We start from the raw sequence: 16,420 nt of genomic DNA on the forward strand, positions 1-16,420 counted from the left end.
AGGAACAATCTTTTTTTTTTTTTAGGTTTGGTAGAGTGAGTTGCAACTACCAAGGTCTCCTCGTTCCAAAATTGAAGAGAGAAGAAGGATAGGAGAAAGCCAGCCGTTCTGAGAACGAACCTTATCTGTTTAGGATAAAGTTCATCCCGGACGGGAATAGAACCCGCGACCTAGCGCTTACAAGGCAGGCACGCTACCCTCGTAGATTCGTAGAAGCTCAACCCACCCTTTAGGGCTGTTTGCCCCTACACCTAAGCCTCTTGTGGGCTTTTTGTGTATAAGGCGCGCTACCCTCCAATTAAACTGGCATTCTGCTGTTAACATACGGAAATTCTCTTACGCATTACTTATTGCCAGAGGACACTTATGGTGGATTTCACCAATGACTTAATGAAAGATTTCACTAATGGGAGAAGTTTTGATGAACCAAAAAGGATTTTTTAATGGTCCAAACAGAAGTTTTTAAAATCTCTTCCTTTTTGGATTATCAATAACTCCTTTTTGGATGATTCAAAATTCTCCCATTAGTGAAATCTCTCATTAAGTCATTGGTGAAATCCACTATTAGCTCCGACAGCTCATTTGGTCCTGGGTGGTTCAGAAGAGTTGACTTCTCTGTACAGGGTAGGTCCAGTCAGAGGCTCTCACTCGACAGGGTTCTGGTTCGATTCCAGGTCCTGGGCGTCTTTCATCCACTGGTCGATTTCGGCGCGGTACATTCGCCTCTGAAGAACCTCGCGGTTCCGGGGTCGACATCCGATAAACGTAGCGATACCCTGGGAGGGGGGAGAGAGGTGGAAGAATTAGGAGGTATTCGCTATTCGGATTTTGGACCCAAATTGTACCTTCGGAGGCCCCATGCGGCCCAGCCGTTCCAAGAACGAACTTATCTGTTTAGGAAAAAGTTCACCCCCAGCGGAAAGATGTAACTTAATTAGCGCTTACAAAGCAGAATAAAGCTAACTAAAGTTAAGATTAAAAATACTTGATTGGAGAATATGATTTAGAAAAAAATGCCATTGACCTGAGCTGTTTCCTCTTCAGTCGACACAAACTTCACCTATTCAGCTGAATTCCAGGTCCTGGGCGTCTTTCATCCACTGGTCGATTTCGGCGCGGTACATTCGCCTCTGAAGAACCTCGCGGTTCCGGGGTCGACACCCGATAAACGTAGCGATACCCTGGGAGGGGGGAGAGAGGTGGAAGAATTAGGGGATATTCGCTAATTGGATTTTGGACCCAAAATTTTTGGAGGTCTCATCGTTCAAAAATAGAAGACAGGAGAAGAAAGGAACCAGAAGTTCCGAGAATGTACCTTGTCTGTTTGGGAATAGGTTCGTCCCGAGCGGAAATCGAACCCACGACCTAGTGCTTAAAGGCAGATGGCTTCCTTCCAGCTAGTTCAAGCTAACTAGACTTCCAATGTCTACGTAATTACGTATACATTTTAGGATGAAAGCGCCGAGTCAAAATTTGTCAGCACTACCAAGAGATATTATACGCCACAGAGATAGCCGTTTTTAAAGTACATAGATAAATAAACACTACCATATTATCACTTACCCCCACTACCAAGTCATTCCTCAGCTTCTCCAGTAACTGAAAGTCTTGAATCCAGCTCTGAATTTCATCCCACTTCAGGTCTACTTCTTCGTGAAGTAGCTTCTCCTCTGAAAAATAAATAGGAAAGAAAATAATCGAACCCACGACCTAGTGCTTAAAGGCAGATGGCTTCCTTTTAGCTAGTTCAAGCTAACTAGACTTCCAATGTCTACGTAATTACCTATACATTTTAGGATGAAAGCGCCGAGTCAAAATTTGTCAGCACTACCAAGAGATATTATACGCCACAGAGAAATAAATAAACACTACCATATTATCACTTACCCCCACTACCAAGTCATTCCTCAGTTTCTCCAGTAACTGAAAGTCTTGAATCCAGCTCTGAATTTCATCCCACTTCAGGTCTACTTCTTCGTGAAGTAGCTTCTCCTCTAAAAAATAAATAGGAAAGAAAACCCATTTAATTTCGGGAAAGACACAATTCGTCTCAAATTTAGGTGGAAGATTCGTCTCAAATTTAGGTGGAAGATTCGTCTCAAATTTAGGTGAAAGATTCGTCTTAAATTTAGGTGGAAGATTCGTCTGAAATTTAGGTGGAAGATTCGTCTGAAATTTAGGTTGAAGATTCGTCTCAAATTTCGGTGGAAGATTCGTCTCAAATTTAGGTGGAAGATTCGTCTCAAATTTCGGTGGAAGATTCGTCTCAAATTGAGGTGGTTTTGGTATCTGAAAAAAGAAACAAAAACAAACTAACTGGTAACAAAAATTACTATGAACGGAGGGACATTGGAAACTAAAAATGTGATTGCTAAAAATAATAATTAATTAGGAGGGATCAAGACGAAAACAATAAATAATAATTTAATAAGAGACCAAAACAAAAAAAAACAACAAATAATAATAAAATAAACTGCTTTACCTACATACATATAGGTAGGTAAGTAACAAGATAAGGTGTGCGCAAACAGTCACCCATCCAGATTTCAACCATGTACGAAGTTACTTAACAACTTTTACAATATATAAGACCTTGTTTAGACTGCGGGAGTAAAGGGACTTTTCAGTCTCATTCTGGCAGGATAAACAAGGTATATTCTATTCTATAAAACTGACGTTGAGAAATTTATCGATATCTTCTTCATTTGACCTCCTCCAATTTCTGTTCCATACAAAAGAACCTATGTACAATAAATGCGGAGTTAACGTAGGTACCTAAAGTTCGGACTTTTATCTACTTATGTAAAAAAAGAGTGGTCACAAAAATTCTTTCTCAATCAATCACACACTCATATTATTTATAAACCTTGTCTTAATTCAAGTTCCTCTTTGAAATAAAGTACATAAAATAAATACTCGTAATCTATTAGAATGTTTCAAGAAATTAAAAAAAAAAGTGTCCAAAGTTTATGATCAGACGTTTTATGGACCAATTAGACAGGTCAATAATGTTTTTTTTTTTTACTTTAAGACAGACACCCAGTATTTTACAAAACAACTTTAGTGAAATTAACAGACAGTTATTGAAAATAATAAATAATATCAACTTGCGGGAAAAATAAACAAAATCGGAATAGGAACACACATAAATAATAATAGTAATGAAGTTTTGGTATCTGAAAAAAGAAACAAAAACAAACTAACTGGTAACAAAAATTACTATGAACGGAGGGACATTGGAAACTAAAAATGTGGTTGCTAAAAATAATACTCAATTAGGAGGGATCAAGACGAAAACAATAAATAATAATTTAATAAGAGACCAAAACGAAAAACAACAACAAATAATAATAAAATAAACTGCTTTACCTACATATGTACATATAGGTAGGTAAGTAACAAGATAAGGTGTGCGCAGTCACCCATCCAGATTTCAACCATGTACGAAGTTACTTAACAACTTTTACGTTAGTATAAATAAGGTATGTCTGTATCTGTACCTATATTAATAATTTTTATATAAATTTAATATGTAGTTACACATAATTATATTGATAAAATATTAGCTGTCAAAGAGGAAATAAAAAACAACCTGGTTTAGCTGCCTCTGAAATTACTGCGAGGTTGAACAAGATGACAATAAGAACGTCAAAGTAGGCGACTTCATTAAGAGTCTCAACAGTAAACTCAACAACCAGCAGGGAACTGCCCCGAGCAACAAGCTGGGCAATATCAACAGCGGAGTGACTGGTAATGCTAATTTGGGATATGGTAGCAGCCAAGGCAATACGATTGGCAATCAAGGACACGCTGCCAGCCAAGGACATCCTACCCAAGGACTTCCGGCCAGCCAGGGCAATAACGCCTTTGGCAATGCAAACAGCTTCAAACATCCGAACAACCAGAGTAATTCGAACAGCTATGGATCTCCAAATGGTCAAACCAATAGCTATGGTGGTCCAAATAATAACGCTAACAATGGGAACATTTATGGCAGTTCCAACATTCATGGAAATGTCCCTAATGCAAATAGTAACAAGCCAGCCAACATTTATGGAAATGTCCCTAACACCCTTAATTCAAACAATAGTAACACGACAGCCAACATTTATGGAAATGTCCCTAACAGCAACATCCCAGCCAAGCCTTACCAGCCCACTTTGAATTCAATGAAAGTCGAATCGTTCCAGCAACTGGATGAGAGAGTTAATGCACCTAACCGTATGGTGGCGAAGAATTTGGACAACCGTAACGCAACCCAGGCGACGTTTGGTGGAGGTAAACCTTTTATTATTTTTTTTAAGATGATTGTTTCACCGCCGTTTTTATTCCGTAACAATGAAACAACTGCTATATTAGACGCATGTGGTCTGTGTCGTAGCATACTCATCCCGTAGTATGTCCCTCATCAGATGGGCGATAAGAGACACAATACTTCCCATTTAGGTGGTGGGTCAACATGAGAACACCAGAAAGTGACCCGTTGAAATATTTGCAATCGAATGTTTCAAATATTCTTTCGCATTACTTCAAAGCACATTCTTTTACATCCATACCTGCGATGACCAGGCTTGCCTGGTTCAAGAATTCCATGGCGGTAGAAAAAGATCGTGCGATAGCACGCAGGGCAGAGTAAGTCCCATGATGTGATGACCAGGCTTGCCTGGTTCAAGAATTCCATGGCGGTAGAAAAAGATCGTGCGATAGCACGCAGGGCAGAGTAAGTCCCATGATGATAGCCATGGATTCTACTTTAAGGGCGCTTGCGCTCAGGTGTAGGACATCTCCGGATGGTCTATATCCGAATCTCATGAAACTGAGTGTTGTTCTTCTCTCTCTCTCTCAGGGCGCTCGCGCTCAGGTGTAGGACATCTCCGGATGGTCTATATCCGAATCTCATGAAACTGAGTGTTGTTCTTCTCTCTCTCTCTCCATGTTAGTTAGGAAGGTATATTTCTCATGGGAAAGAAGATGGAGGGGACTTTTGAAATAAAAGCTGAAAAAGATAAAAGAATAAAAAATACCTATTATTTTTTTTCATTTAACATTTAGAAGTGTTTATTTTGGTTTTAAATAAATATCAACAGATGGTATTTTGCCTTATCTACTCGGGACTAAAACACTGTATTTTACCTATGTAAATGAATAAATAAATTTTATTATATAAAAACAAATGATTTTACGGATATAAATTAACAAATAAAATTGAGGGGATCAATTCAAGAAGACCCGAAGTCCATTTTTGCCGAAACTAAGTTGAAGTAATCACTAGAAAACTGACGTTGAGAAAGTTATCGATATCTTCTTCATTTGACCTCCTCTAATTTCTGTTCCATACAAAAGAACCTATGTACAATAAATGCGGAGTTAACGTAGGTACCTAAACTTAGGACTTTTATCTACTTATGTAAAAAAAGAGTGGTCACAAAAATTCTTTCTCAATCAATCACACAGTCATATTATTTATATACTTTGTCTTAATTCAAGTTCCTCTTTGAAATAAAGTACATAAAATAAATAATTTTTTTTTTTTTTTTTTTTTTCTCAAACAGGCAAAGTCAGTTTAAAGATTTGGATTTTATACAAAAACGTCTTTCTTTGGCCACAACGATCGTTAGCTAATATGTATGTAGAATAAGTATAGTTATAGGTTATTCCTCACAAGAGGGTTAGGTAGCATGCAAACCACTCACCGTCACGTTTCGTCGTTTGCCGTTTGTAGTGGATGCGAAACTAGAACGCCTCGTCAGCAAATATGTACAATAATAAGTATACTTATAGGTTATTCCTCACAATAGGTTAGGTAGCATGCAGAGGGTTAGGTAGCATGCAAAATACTCACCGTCACGCTTGGTCGTTTGCCGTTTATACTAGATGCGAAATCGGAACGCCTCGAGTACACTGGCCACAACAATAGTCAGAACGACCATCGTCAGCAAATAGAACAGGATGAAGTACACCCGACTGAAGGGCGCAAGGTTAGGTAGCACACAAAATACTCACCGTCACGCTTGGTCGTCTGTCGTTTGTGCTGAATACACTGGCCACAAAGATCGTCAGCAAATATGCTACCTAACCCTCACAAGAGGGTTAGGTAGCATGCAAAACCACTCACCGTCCCGCTTGGTCGTCTGTCAGAACAACCATCGTCAGCAAGAAATGTTTTGTTTCTCTGTTATATTTTAAAGTTTGACTACTGAACGCAAGGTTAGGTAGCACACAAAACTTACCGTCACGTTTCGTCGTCTGCCGTTTATACTGGATGCGAAATCGGAACGCCTCGAGTACACTGGCCACAACTATCGTCAGAACGACCATCGTCAGCAAATAGAACAGGATGAAGTACACCCGACTGAAGGGCGTCACGACGGCCGCGTAGCCGTTCATTACGATGAACCAGTTGTTGACGACGGTCAGCTCGAAGAGGGTGACGTAGGAGACGGCAAGGTTGGAGAACGTGTTGAGATAGTAGTAGCCCAGCGTGGCGCTGCTCTCGTTGTGAGAGGACACCTTGTAGAAGTCCTCAACTGGAGTACCGCTGGGAGAAGGAACAGGATAGAACAAAATAAATTTGCACTCGTTTTAGAAAAAAATGCACTCCTTTTTCGATTGCAAATATTTCAACGGGTTATCAACGGTGGCGCTGCTCTCGTTGTGAGAGGACACCTTGTAGAAGTCCTCAACTGGAGTACCGCTGGGAGAAGGAACAGGATAGAACAAAATAAGAAATTTGCACTCGTTTTAGAAAAATTTGCACTCCTTTTTCGATTGCAAATATTTCAACAGGTTAAATTAAAAGTATTGTGTCTCTTCTCGAACGTCTGATGAGAGGCATTCTTTGGGATGGGCATACTGCGACACAGACCACATGGATCTAATGTAGCAGTTGTTTCATTGCTACGAAATAAAAACGGCGCAGAGGTGAAACACTCATTTTGGAAGAAAAAAAAATCACATTTTATGCAGATAAAATTACATCTTGGAACAAACTAAAATAGAATCGAATTGGTAACTTTTTTATACTTCTAAAAGAAATATAAAAGTACAAAAGTACCTATACCCCCGTATCCTAACCAAGTACGTAGTACATGGAAATAAAAACGGCGCAGAGGTGAAACACTCATTTTGGAAGAAAAAAAAATCACATTTTATGCAGATAAAATTACATCTTGGAACAAAATAAAATAGAATCGAATTGGTAACTTTTTTATACTTCTAAAAGAGAACTAAAAAGTACAAAAGTACCTATACCCCCGTATCCTCACCAAGTACGTAGTACATGGTCTGTTCGGAAAGTAATGAGACTGGTCGCGTAGCGCCTGAACGGGTAAAAATAGCAACAGAAAATAAAAATATGTTGTACATATTGCGAAACACTCTCACTTACTTGCAACAGTTCTTCATATGCGCTTACAAGGCAGGCACGCTACCCTCGTAGATTCGTAGAAGCTCAACCCACCCTTTAGGGCTGTTTGCCCCTACACCTAAGCCTCTGGTGGGCTTTTTGTGTCTGAGGAGCGCTACCCTCCAATTAGACTGGCAATCTGCTGTTAACACACGGAAATTCTCTTACCCAATACTTATTGCCAGAGGACACTTATGGTGGATTATATGGTACTCTGAGATAAATGTGAGAAATCACATTGATCTCAGGTACTATAACCTAACCTCTTCTGGGCTTTCAAGATAGCAACGAGAGTCCATGATAAAGTAAGTCTAATTAATGTATTGACCGTTGCAATGAACTCTCGAGAATACGTAAGATTCATACTATAAGTACTATAACCCTTGTGCAAAACAATACAAGCACATATTATTAACGGACAAAGTGCGAAAGAGCCCCTGCTTACAATCTCATGATAAAGTCGTTTCTTTCAAGGTCTAATGGAGGGATTTTCTTCTTCTTCTTCTTCTTCTTCTTCTTCTTCTTCTTCTTCTTTTGAAGAGGTTTCATAGAGGGAACTGTAACAACGGAGGTCTTATCGTCCCGAAATCGACGAGATAAAGAAAACAGGATAGAAGAAAGCCAGCCTTTCCGAGAACGAACATTATCTAATGAGAGACATACTACGGGATGGGCATGCTACGACCCAGACCACATGTGTCTAATGTAGCCGTTATTTCATTTCTACGAAATAAAAAAAAGGCGGTGAAACACTCATCTTTTCTTCTTTTTTTTATCTGTTCAGGATAAAATCCGGTCCAGGCGGGAATCGAACCCGCCGACATGTGTCTCATGATGTCAGGAACTAGTCTACCTGATAAGCGGAGACAGCAGTGCCAGCGTCCCGATGATATCCCGATATCGCTTCTTCATTTTGAAACTCTATGCTAGTGAACGTTTCGTAAACAACGGCTAACATCTGAGAGAATAGAATAAGCATAGAAATAGCATAGAAGTTGAATAGCAATAGAATAGAATGGAAATAGAATTGAAATAGAATACAAATAAATTGGAAATAGAAATGAAATAGACTACAAATAGAACGGAAATAAAGTAGAAATAAAATATAAATAGCAATGAAATAGACTACAAATAAAATGAAAATGGAATAGAAATAAATTGGAAATAGAAATGAAATGGAATGGAAATGGAGTAGAAATAGAATACAAATAGAACGGAAATAAAGTAGAAATAGAATATAACTAGCAATGAAATAGACTACAAATAAAATGGAAATAGAATAGAAATGGAAATTAAATAATAGAATGGAAATAGAATTGAAATAGAATACAAATAAATTGGAAATAGAAATGAAATAGAATGGCAATGGAGTAGAAATAGAATACAAATAGAACGGAAATAAAGTAGAAATAAAATAAAAATAGCAATGAAATAGACTACAAATAAAATGGAAATAGAAATTAAATAGAATGGCAATGGAGTAGAAATAGAATACAAATAGAACGGAAATAAAGTACAAATAAAATACAAATAGCAATGAAATAGACTCCAAATAAAATGGAAATAGAATGAAGCCAGCCTTTCCGAGAACGAACATTATCTAATGAGAGACATACTACGGGATGGGCATGCTACGACCCAGACCACATGTGTCTAATGCAGCCGTTATTTCATTTCTACGAAAGAAAAAAAGGCGGTGAAACACTCATCTTTTCTTTTTTTCTTTTGTATCTGTTCAGGATAAAATCCGCTCCAGGCGGGAATCGAACCCGCCGACATGTGTCTCATGATGTCGGAAACTAGTCTACCTGATAAGCGGAGACAGCAGTGCCAGCGTCCCGATGATATCCCGGTATCGCTTCTTCATTTTGAACAGCCTCAGGAGACGCATCGGCCGTAACACCACCACATAGTAGAAGCTAGGGTCCGTATACATGATGAAGATAGCGAGTAGCGAGCCGTACGTGACGAGAAAATCGTAGAAGTTCCAACCGGACTCGAAATATTGCGAGCCGAGCGCCGCGATTTTCACCAGCGCTTCGATAGAGAACACTGCGAAATAGGAACGATAATTAATAATAATAGATTCAGTTTATTTTTTTTTTTATTTTTTTACAATGGATTTTTATAGATAGAACACAAGGGTTTATTATAATTAATTGATTACTCATCTATTCCAAGGAAAATTTCGGCCGACCAAAAATAGACCCGCTCAGTTCAAGAATAAAATAGGAACGATAATTAATAATAATAGATTCAGTTTATTTATTTTATTTTATTTTTTTACAATGGATTTTTATAGATAGAACACAAGGGTGTATTATAATTAATTGATTACTCATCTATTCCAAGGAAAATTTCGGCCGACCAAAAATAGACCCGCTCAGTTCAAGAATGGAATAGAATATAAACAAGAAATATTCTATTCTACCTTGATTCAAGGAACTCCAAATGTCATCAAAATCGGACCAAGCAATCGCGAGGTATAGCGGAACAATCAAACATGTAAACCAAAAGCAAAACAGTCGAGTTAAAACATATACCTCACTATCTTTCGATCAAATACAATGTATTTATTACATAAATATGTAAATGATTAAGAATACAATTCATTATAAAAGACCTAGCTTGATTATGGGGGGAGGGGACAATAATAATAATAAAATATTTCACACAAAAAATTCTTATTGCCCGAGGGATTCAAACCCGCGACTATCGGATTCGATCAAATACAATGTATTTATTACATAAATATGTAAATGATTAAGAATACAATTCATTATAAAAGACCTAGCTTGATTATGGGGGGGGATAATAATAATAAAATATTTCACACAAAAAATTCTTATTGCCCGAGGGATTCAAACCCACGACTATCGGACTGACCGTCATCTTACCTACAGCGAAGAACACAGCATCCCAGGAGGCGCAGAAGGCAAATGCAGACTGCTGCAGAGTGGGGTAAGATTGAGTCGCGCGGTATAACATAGCCAGACCATTACACATGATAAGGGTGTCTGAAAGTGAGATCAAGGGGTTATGTTTAAAAGTAAGTACTTAAGGGAGTATATAAGTAGTGCTTTGATCCATTCCGTGGCTGGCTGTTGCGAGGCCCACTCAGCCTCGTGAGGAAAATGAGTAGCTCTGTAATATAAATGCGCATAGCGACAGGTGCCAGCATGCATGATAGGTAAACATTGGGCGATGGATTGTTGAGAACTTTGGAAAATCTTGCAATGCTGCAGTGAGCACCACAGTTTGTGATATAATAACACAAAGAAACGGCATTTATTTTATTTATACTGACAGTTTAATAGAGCACCTCTTTGTTGATATAATTTTATACCGTGAAGGGAGTGTCGTTCCAAGAAGACAAGTGGGAACGGGTCCTGATATACGGTCGTATTGGGCAAACAGTTCCATTCCTATGATAGCGAAGAAGTAGTACAGAACCAACATAACAACACCAGCCGATCTAACAACAAACAGATATTTTTATTTAGAACCAACATAACAACACCAGCCGATCTAACAACAAACAAACAAACAGATATTGTTATTTCTCAATTTCCTTTAGCCCTAAGATACATATGGTACTCATTGGGCGATGGATTGTTGAGAACTTTGGAAAATCTTGCAATGCTGCAGTGAGCACCAAAGTTTGTGATATAATAACACAAAGAAACGGCATTTATTTTATTTATACTGACAGTTTAATAGAGCACTTGTTTATTGATATAATTTTATACCGTGAAGGGAGTGTCGTTCCAAGACCACAAGTGAGAACGGGTCCTGATATACGACTGATTAGAGTAAGGCACTTACACACGACGTGCTCAAAGTACGGCCAGTTGATGGCCTCGTGAAGGCGCGTGCACACGGTCTGCACCGCGTCCATCGTGTTGTGATACCAGGGTATGTGCGAGTACTGGGGACGCCACGACATGAGCACCGCATCGTAGACCCTGTACATTTCCTCCATGCTGAGGTACCCGGTGCGCGACGTGTTCAGATAGGCGAACATGAGCACCACGTCGCGCGCGTCTGAAACACACGGTATGCGAAATAACACACTGCGCCATACTGTATGTAGAGTCGTATTTTATTATGATTCTCTGTGCGCAAAGAGGCAGCACAGAGGAGATTTTTCACTCTTTGAGTGCAGCACCACTACACTTGCTGCGACGAGCCACTTATGGTTATCTGAAAGAGGGCCTCTGAACGATTTTTTTTTTTCTTTCTTTTTTTTCAAAGTCTTTTTTTGAAAGACATTGGTTTGCTTCCCAAAGTCTGTCTCTCATGTCAAGGAGATGTTTCAATAGTAAACGGACTTTTTAAGTAGCGGATTTTTTAAGTCCTACTCGAGTGGTAAGTATAAATAAATAATACTAATTATTAGTTTGAAAAAAAAAAATCAAATCTAAGTGACTTACTTTTGTCCGGCGCGTAGTAGCGCATAAGTCCGGCGAACTGCTGGAATTTGACCTGGTCTGGATTTTGCAGTGTTGTCAGAAGCTTGAACGCGTGCTGTGTTGCCTTTCGCTTGTGTAGGAGAAGCTTGCGAAACTTGTTACGCTCTATGCTAGTGAACGTTTCGTAAACAACGGCTAACATCTGAGAGAATAGAATAAGCATAGAAATAGCATAGAAGTTGAATAGCAATTTATTTGTAATAGAATTGAAATAGAATACAAATAAATTGGAAATAGAAATGAAATAGAATACAAATAAAAAGGAAATAGAATAGAAATGGAAATTAAATAGAATAGAAGAAAACAGTAGGAGCCTGGATTACTAAAAAAAAGAAAGTATTAAAAAAAATAAAATAAAATGTTGTTATCTAATGCTTGAGATTGACTATTATGTCATTTAAAAAATTAAAATAAAATAAAAAGTATAAAAAAAACTGTTTCTATTATATTTTTAATTTCTACTCTAAATCTATTATTATTTCTATTCTATTCTCACAGATGTTTGCCGTTGTTTACAAAACGTTCACCAGCACAGAGCGTAAATAACTAAAACATAAAAAAAGTATTGAAAAAAAAGAAGAAGAAGAAGAAGAAAACAAAACAAAAACAAGAAAAGAAGAAAAAACAAACAAAACAAAGAAACAAAAAAAACTATGAATATAGGTAGGTACTAAATAGAAAATAGAACACCTGCCGAAACTGAAACTAAAAAAAAAAACTTTAAAATCTAAATTATTTGTGGTTAACTTTTGTGAACAACTTTCCTCACAAGGCTGAGTGCAACCCGAACTATAAAAGCACAGAGCCGAAAAAACTTCGACCCCGCCGGGAATCGAACCCGGGATCTCCGACGAGCAAAGCCTAGTGTGATACCCACAAAGCCACGGGGCTACCCTCTCATCTGATGAGGGATACAGACCATACCAGTCTGATGAGACAGTAACCACTAAGGGGAGGGATGACTTGGAAAAAAATGTTTCACATCCATGCCTATATCCAAGAAGGGACCAGTTCAGTCAGAAAATTTCCGCCCTGGCCGGGATTCGAACCCAGCACCTCCAGGTTGACAGTCAGTGATAGAACACCTGCCGAAACTGAAACTAAAAAAAAAAACTTTAAAATCTAAATTATTTGTGGTTAACTTTTGTGAACAACTTTCCTCACGAGGCTGAGTGTAACCCGAACTATAAAAGCACAGAGCCGAAAAAACTTCGACCCCGCCGGGAATCGAACCCGGGATCTCCAGGTTGAGAGTCGGTACCACAACAGATGACCAGTCTGAAGACACAGAGGAGTCTGACTATAGGAACAATACAAGCAAGAGAAAACCAAACCAAACCAAAAACACAAAACAAGTGAAGAAAATCAAACAGGAACCAAGCGAAGACGAAACGACAGTCAGTGCTCTTGACCACTCGGCCACAGAGGTGGGCGGAAGGGATGACTTACCAGATTCATGAGAACATAAAGAACTATACAGAGGAAAGAAATGAAGAAGAGAGAGTTCCATTTGCTCTGCGAATAAGCGGGCATCATTACGTCTGGAAAACTGAAAACACACGAGTTTAGTAAACTTTTAATAGGGTGAAATTTTAATAGAAATAACAATGAAAAATGATTCTCCAAACCAAAAGAGAAATTCATCTTTACTAGTCAGAACTGCACTCCCGTAGGTTTAGGGAACTGAGATCTGACTCATTCCATGAGTAGTTGAGTAGTCAACTAAAGTGTCGTGGTTTTCTGGACTTGAAGTTGGCACGTACCTTGTTTTGTACTGGATGTTGCAGGTCTGAGTTCCAGACCTGTCTTCAGCTTTTTTTTTTTTTTTTTTTTTTTTTTTTTTTTGACGTTAAACAGGGAGTATAAATATCACACTAGGCTTGTACACCGCCGGTCCCGGTGTTGTGATTGGAGTTCGGGGTGCACTCCAACAATATTATTGAGTAGCTACTTAAATCAAAAATCGACCAGTGGCGGCATTACGATTGATGATAAATGGGTCTTGAGTGCAAAAGGAGGCACTTAGTAATGCTGTGATACCGACAAAATTTGGAAGAGGCTCTGGCTTAACCAGAAATAATTCATGGAATGTAGATAGTAAACCCGTATAGCATAATTGAATGGGTAAAAGGCAGAGCGGACTAAGTCCAAAAATCGACTTTCTGAGTTATCTATATCGTTGGAAAGAGCGCGAAAAGATCTACTTTTTATATTGGTTGCGAACTTGACTTTAGTGTTGTATTGAAATGAGATAAAAAAAAAAAAAAAATGACCATCTCTTTTTGAACTTTGACTAGTTCCAAAATTTGACTCCATCTCAAAACGTTTTTGAACTTGGTCCGCTCTGCCTCTTAGCCATTCAATTATAGTTCATACCTTCATCCTGAGTGCCTCCTTTGCAAAAAAAAAAATCCACCCCGCCGGGAATCAAACCCGGGACCCCCGGCGTGCAAGCTTAGAGTGATACATACTAGACCACGGAGGTAAAAGCACTTTTTAGTCCTATACGAGCAGGATAAATAAGGTATATTCTATTTTATTTTACCTTCATCATGGTCCTCTTGTGTTTAAGCACAGATTTCCATCCAATCCAGCGCAGTTTCAGTGTCAACTCTACACCAATCACAAACAAGGCTAGGAGCTCTATGATAGTGTGAACAGCTATGGGGAGCTGCAAACAATACAATTCAATAGGAAGAAGGCGTTTTTTTATTGTGCTGAGAGCTAGGTAGATAGAACCCAGATAGGTAGATAGAACATGAGAAAAGGTTCAGCCCGGCTTGTTTAATCCTGACTTTTATCTCAAGCCTGTCTTGAGACTCTTAAAAATTTACTCTCTTTAAGACATAAATGAACACCACGGAAGAAGACGCACGAGACAGAACAGTTTGGCGAGGCAAAAAGTATTCTAGGCTTCAAAAGGCCCTGGTAGTAAGTAAGTAGTAAGACACAAATTTGTCTGCCTGGGGCCCTGGGGGACGACGTTAAATAATAGGGAATATTCTGGACTCTTAAAAATTTACTCTCTTTAAGACATAAATGAACACCACGGAAGAAGACGCACGAGACAGAACAGTTTGGCGAGGCAAAAAGTCTTCTAGGCTTCAAAAGGCCCTAAGTAAGTAGTAAGACACAAATTTGTCTGCCTGGGGGACGACGTTAAATAGGAAATATTCTAGTAATCTAGTCTATCGAGTCCGCCGGGGAACTACAAGAGTAGAAAACGACTGCAACATTAGATTTGAGGTAGATAGAACATGAGAAAAGGTTCAGCCCGGCTTGTTTAATCCTGACTTTTATCTCAAGCCTGTCTTGAGACTCTTAAAAATTTAGTCTCTTTAAGACACAAATTTGTCTGCCTGGGGGACGACGTTAAATAGGGAATATTCTAGTAATCTAGTCTATCGAGTCCGCCGGGGAACTACAAGAGTAGAAAACGACTGCAACATTAGATTTATGTGGTCTGTGTCGTAGCATGCCCATCCTGTAGTATGTAGATGGGCGACAAGGGACACAATACTTCCCACTTAGGTGCTGGGTCAACATGAGAACACCAGAAAGTAACCTAATGAAATATTTGCAATCGAAAAACGAGTGCAAATTTTTGTTGATGGTGGGATTCGAACCCGGACCTTCTGCATAAAACAACTAAACGGTCAGATAACTTACCCTGAAGGCTGGTACGGCTGGCTCCTCTCCAAGGGCCAGAGATATGAGTATGAGGGAAGTGGCCAAGTCTAAACCATAGTACCAGTCATTATGCACCAGGAGGTAGGCGGGCAGTGCCCCTGGATGTCCCGGGTGTGAATCGAACTTGTCGTTGTTGGCGCCTTCCTGGAATGGAGCAGTTGTAAATGGGTAAATGTTATAAATAAATGGTCGATTCCTATGTAAAAAGTTGGGAAAAATCCAAATCTGAGGTCAAAACTCCGAATTTTGAAAACACAACAAAGATAATTAGATTTGCACCAAACAGAGTACAAATATTTGCTCCATCATTGGCCCTGGTGTCTAGAATCTAGATCTCTAGATGTTGAGGTTTTAGAATCTAGGGAGAGATATTTGTTAGAAACTACCTTGCTATACATAATACAGACTGCCTTAGAAACATAGGGAGGAAGGGGAGAGAGAGGAAGAGAGGCACGAGAGAGAAAGGGAGGGAGAGGAAAAGAGAAGAGAGAGAGGATGAGGAGGAATGAGAGAGAGAAGGTGGGAGAAATAAAGGAGGAAAAGGGAGGGAGAGGAGGAGGAAGATGGAGGGAGAGGAGGAGAGAGAGAAGGAAATGGAACTAAAGAGATGTAGAGATATAGGAGGGAAGGAGATTCTTGATTACAACAATGTCTATTTTCAAACATGAGTCATATATTTCCTTTCCCATTTTTCAAATGGTGGGAAATGGTACAATGCCAGACAATGTTCCATTTTTCTATTCCAATATTCCCTAATATTAGCACCATGAAAATTGCTCAAGGAAAATACCTGTGTAATGTATGGTTACACCACTGAGCTAACCCCTAGTATTTTTAATCGTACCACAGTCGC

General features: G+C 38.9%; 1 protein-coding gene across 1 annotated transcript in view; it reads right to left on the bottom strand.

The window, feature by feature from the left end:
* Positions 1-498: 498 nt before the first annotated feature.
* The window catches only part of LOC103508867 (two pore calcium channel protein 1-like), a gene marked incomplete at its 5' end in the record, with an annotated part of 29,269 nt that continues 13,347 nt past the window's right edge, over positions 499-16,420 (bottom strand). Inside the window, 11 exons of the mRNA XM_026823355.1 lie at positions 499-776; positions 1,888-1,994; positions 6,231-6,538; positions 7,388-7,409; positions 9,212-9,457; positions 10,303-10,422; positions 11,231-11,449; positions 11,839-12,019; positions 13,327-13,497; positions 14,423-14,548; positions 15,547-15,711. Of these exons, the coding sequence (XP_026679156.1) occupies positions 645-776; positions 1,888-1,994; positions 6,231-6,538; positions 7,388-7,409; positions 9,212-9,457; positions 10,303-10,422; positions 11,231-11,449; positions 11,839-12,019; positions 13,327-13,497; positions 14,423-14,548; positions 15,547-15,711 (1,797 nt within the window). The remainder of the gene's footprint in view (positions 777-1,887; positions 1,995-6,230; positions 6,539-7,387; positions 7,410-9,211; positions 9,458-10,302; positions 10,423-11,230; positions 11,450-11,838; positions 12,020-13,326; positions 13,498-14,422; positions 14,549-15,546; positions 15,712-16,420) is intronic.

The sequence above is a fragment of the Diaphorina citri genome, unplaced genomic scaffold (assembly GCF_000475195.1).
Source record: "Diaphorina citri unplaced genomic scaffold, Diaci psyllid genome assembly version 1.1 scaffold442, whole genome shotgun sequence".
NCBI classification, from domain to species: Eukaryota; Metazoa; Arthropoda; class Insecta; order Hemiptera; family Psyllidae; genus Diaphorina; species Diaphorina citri.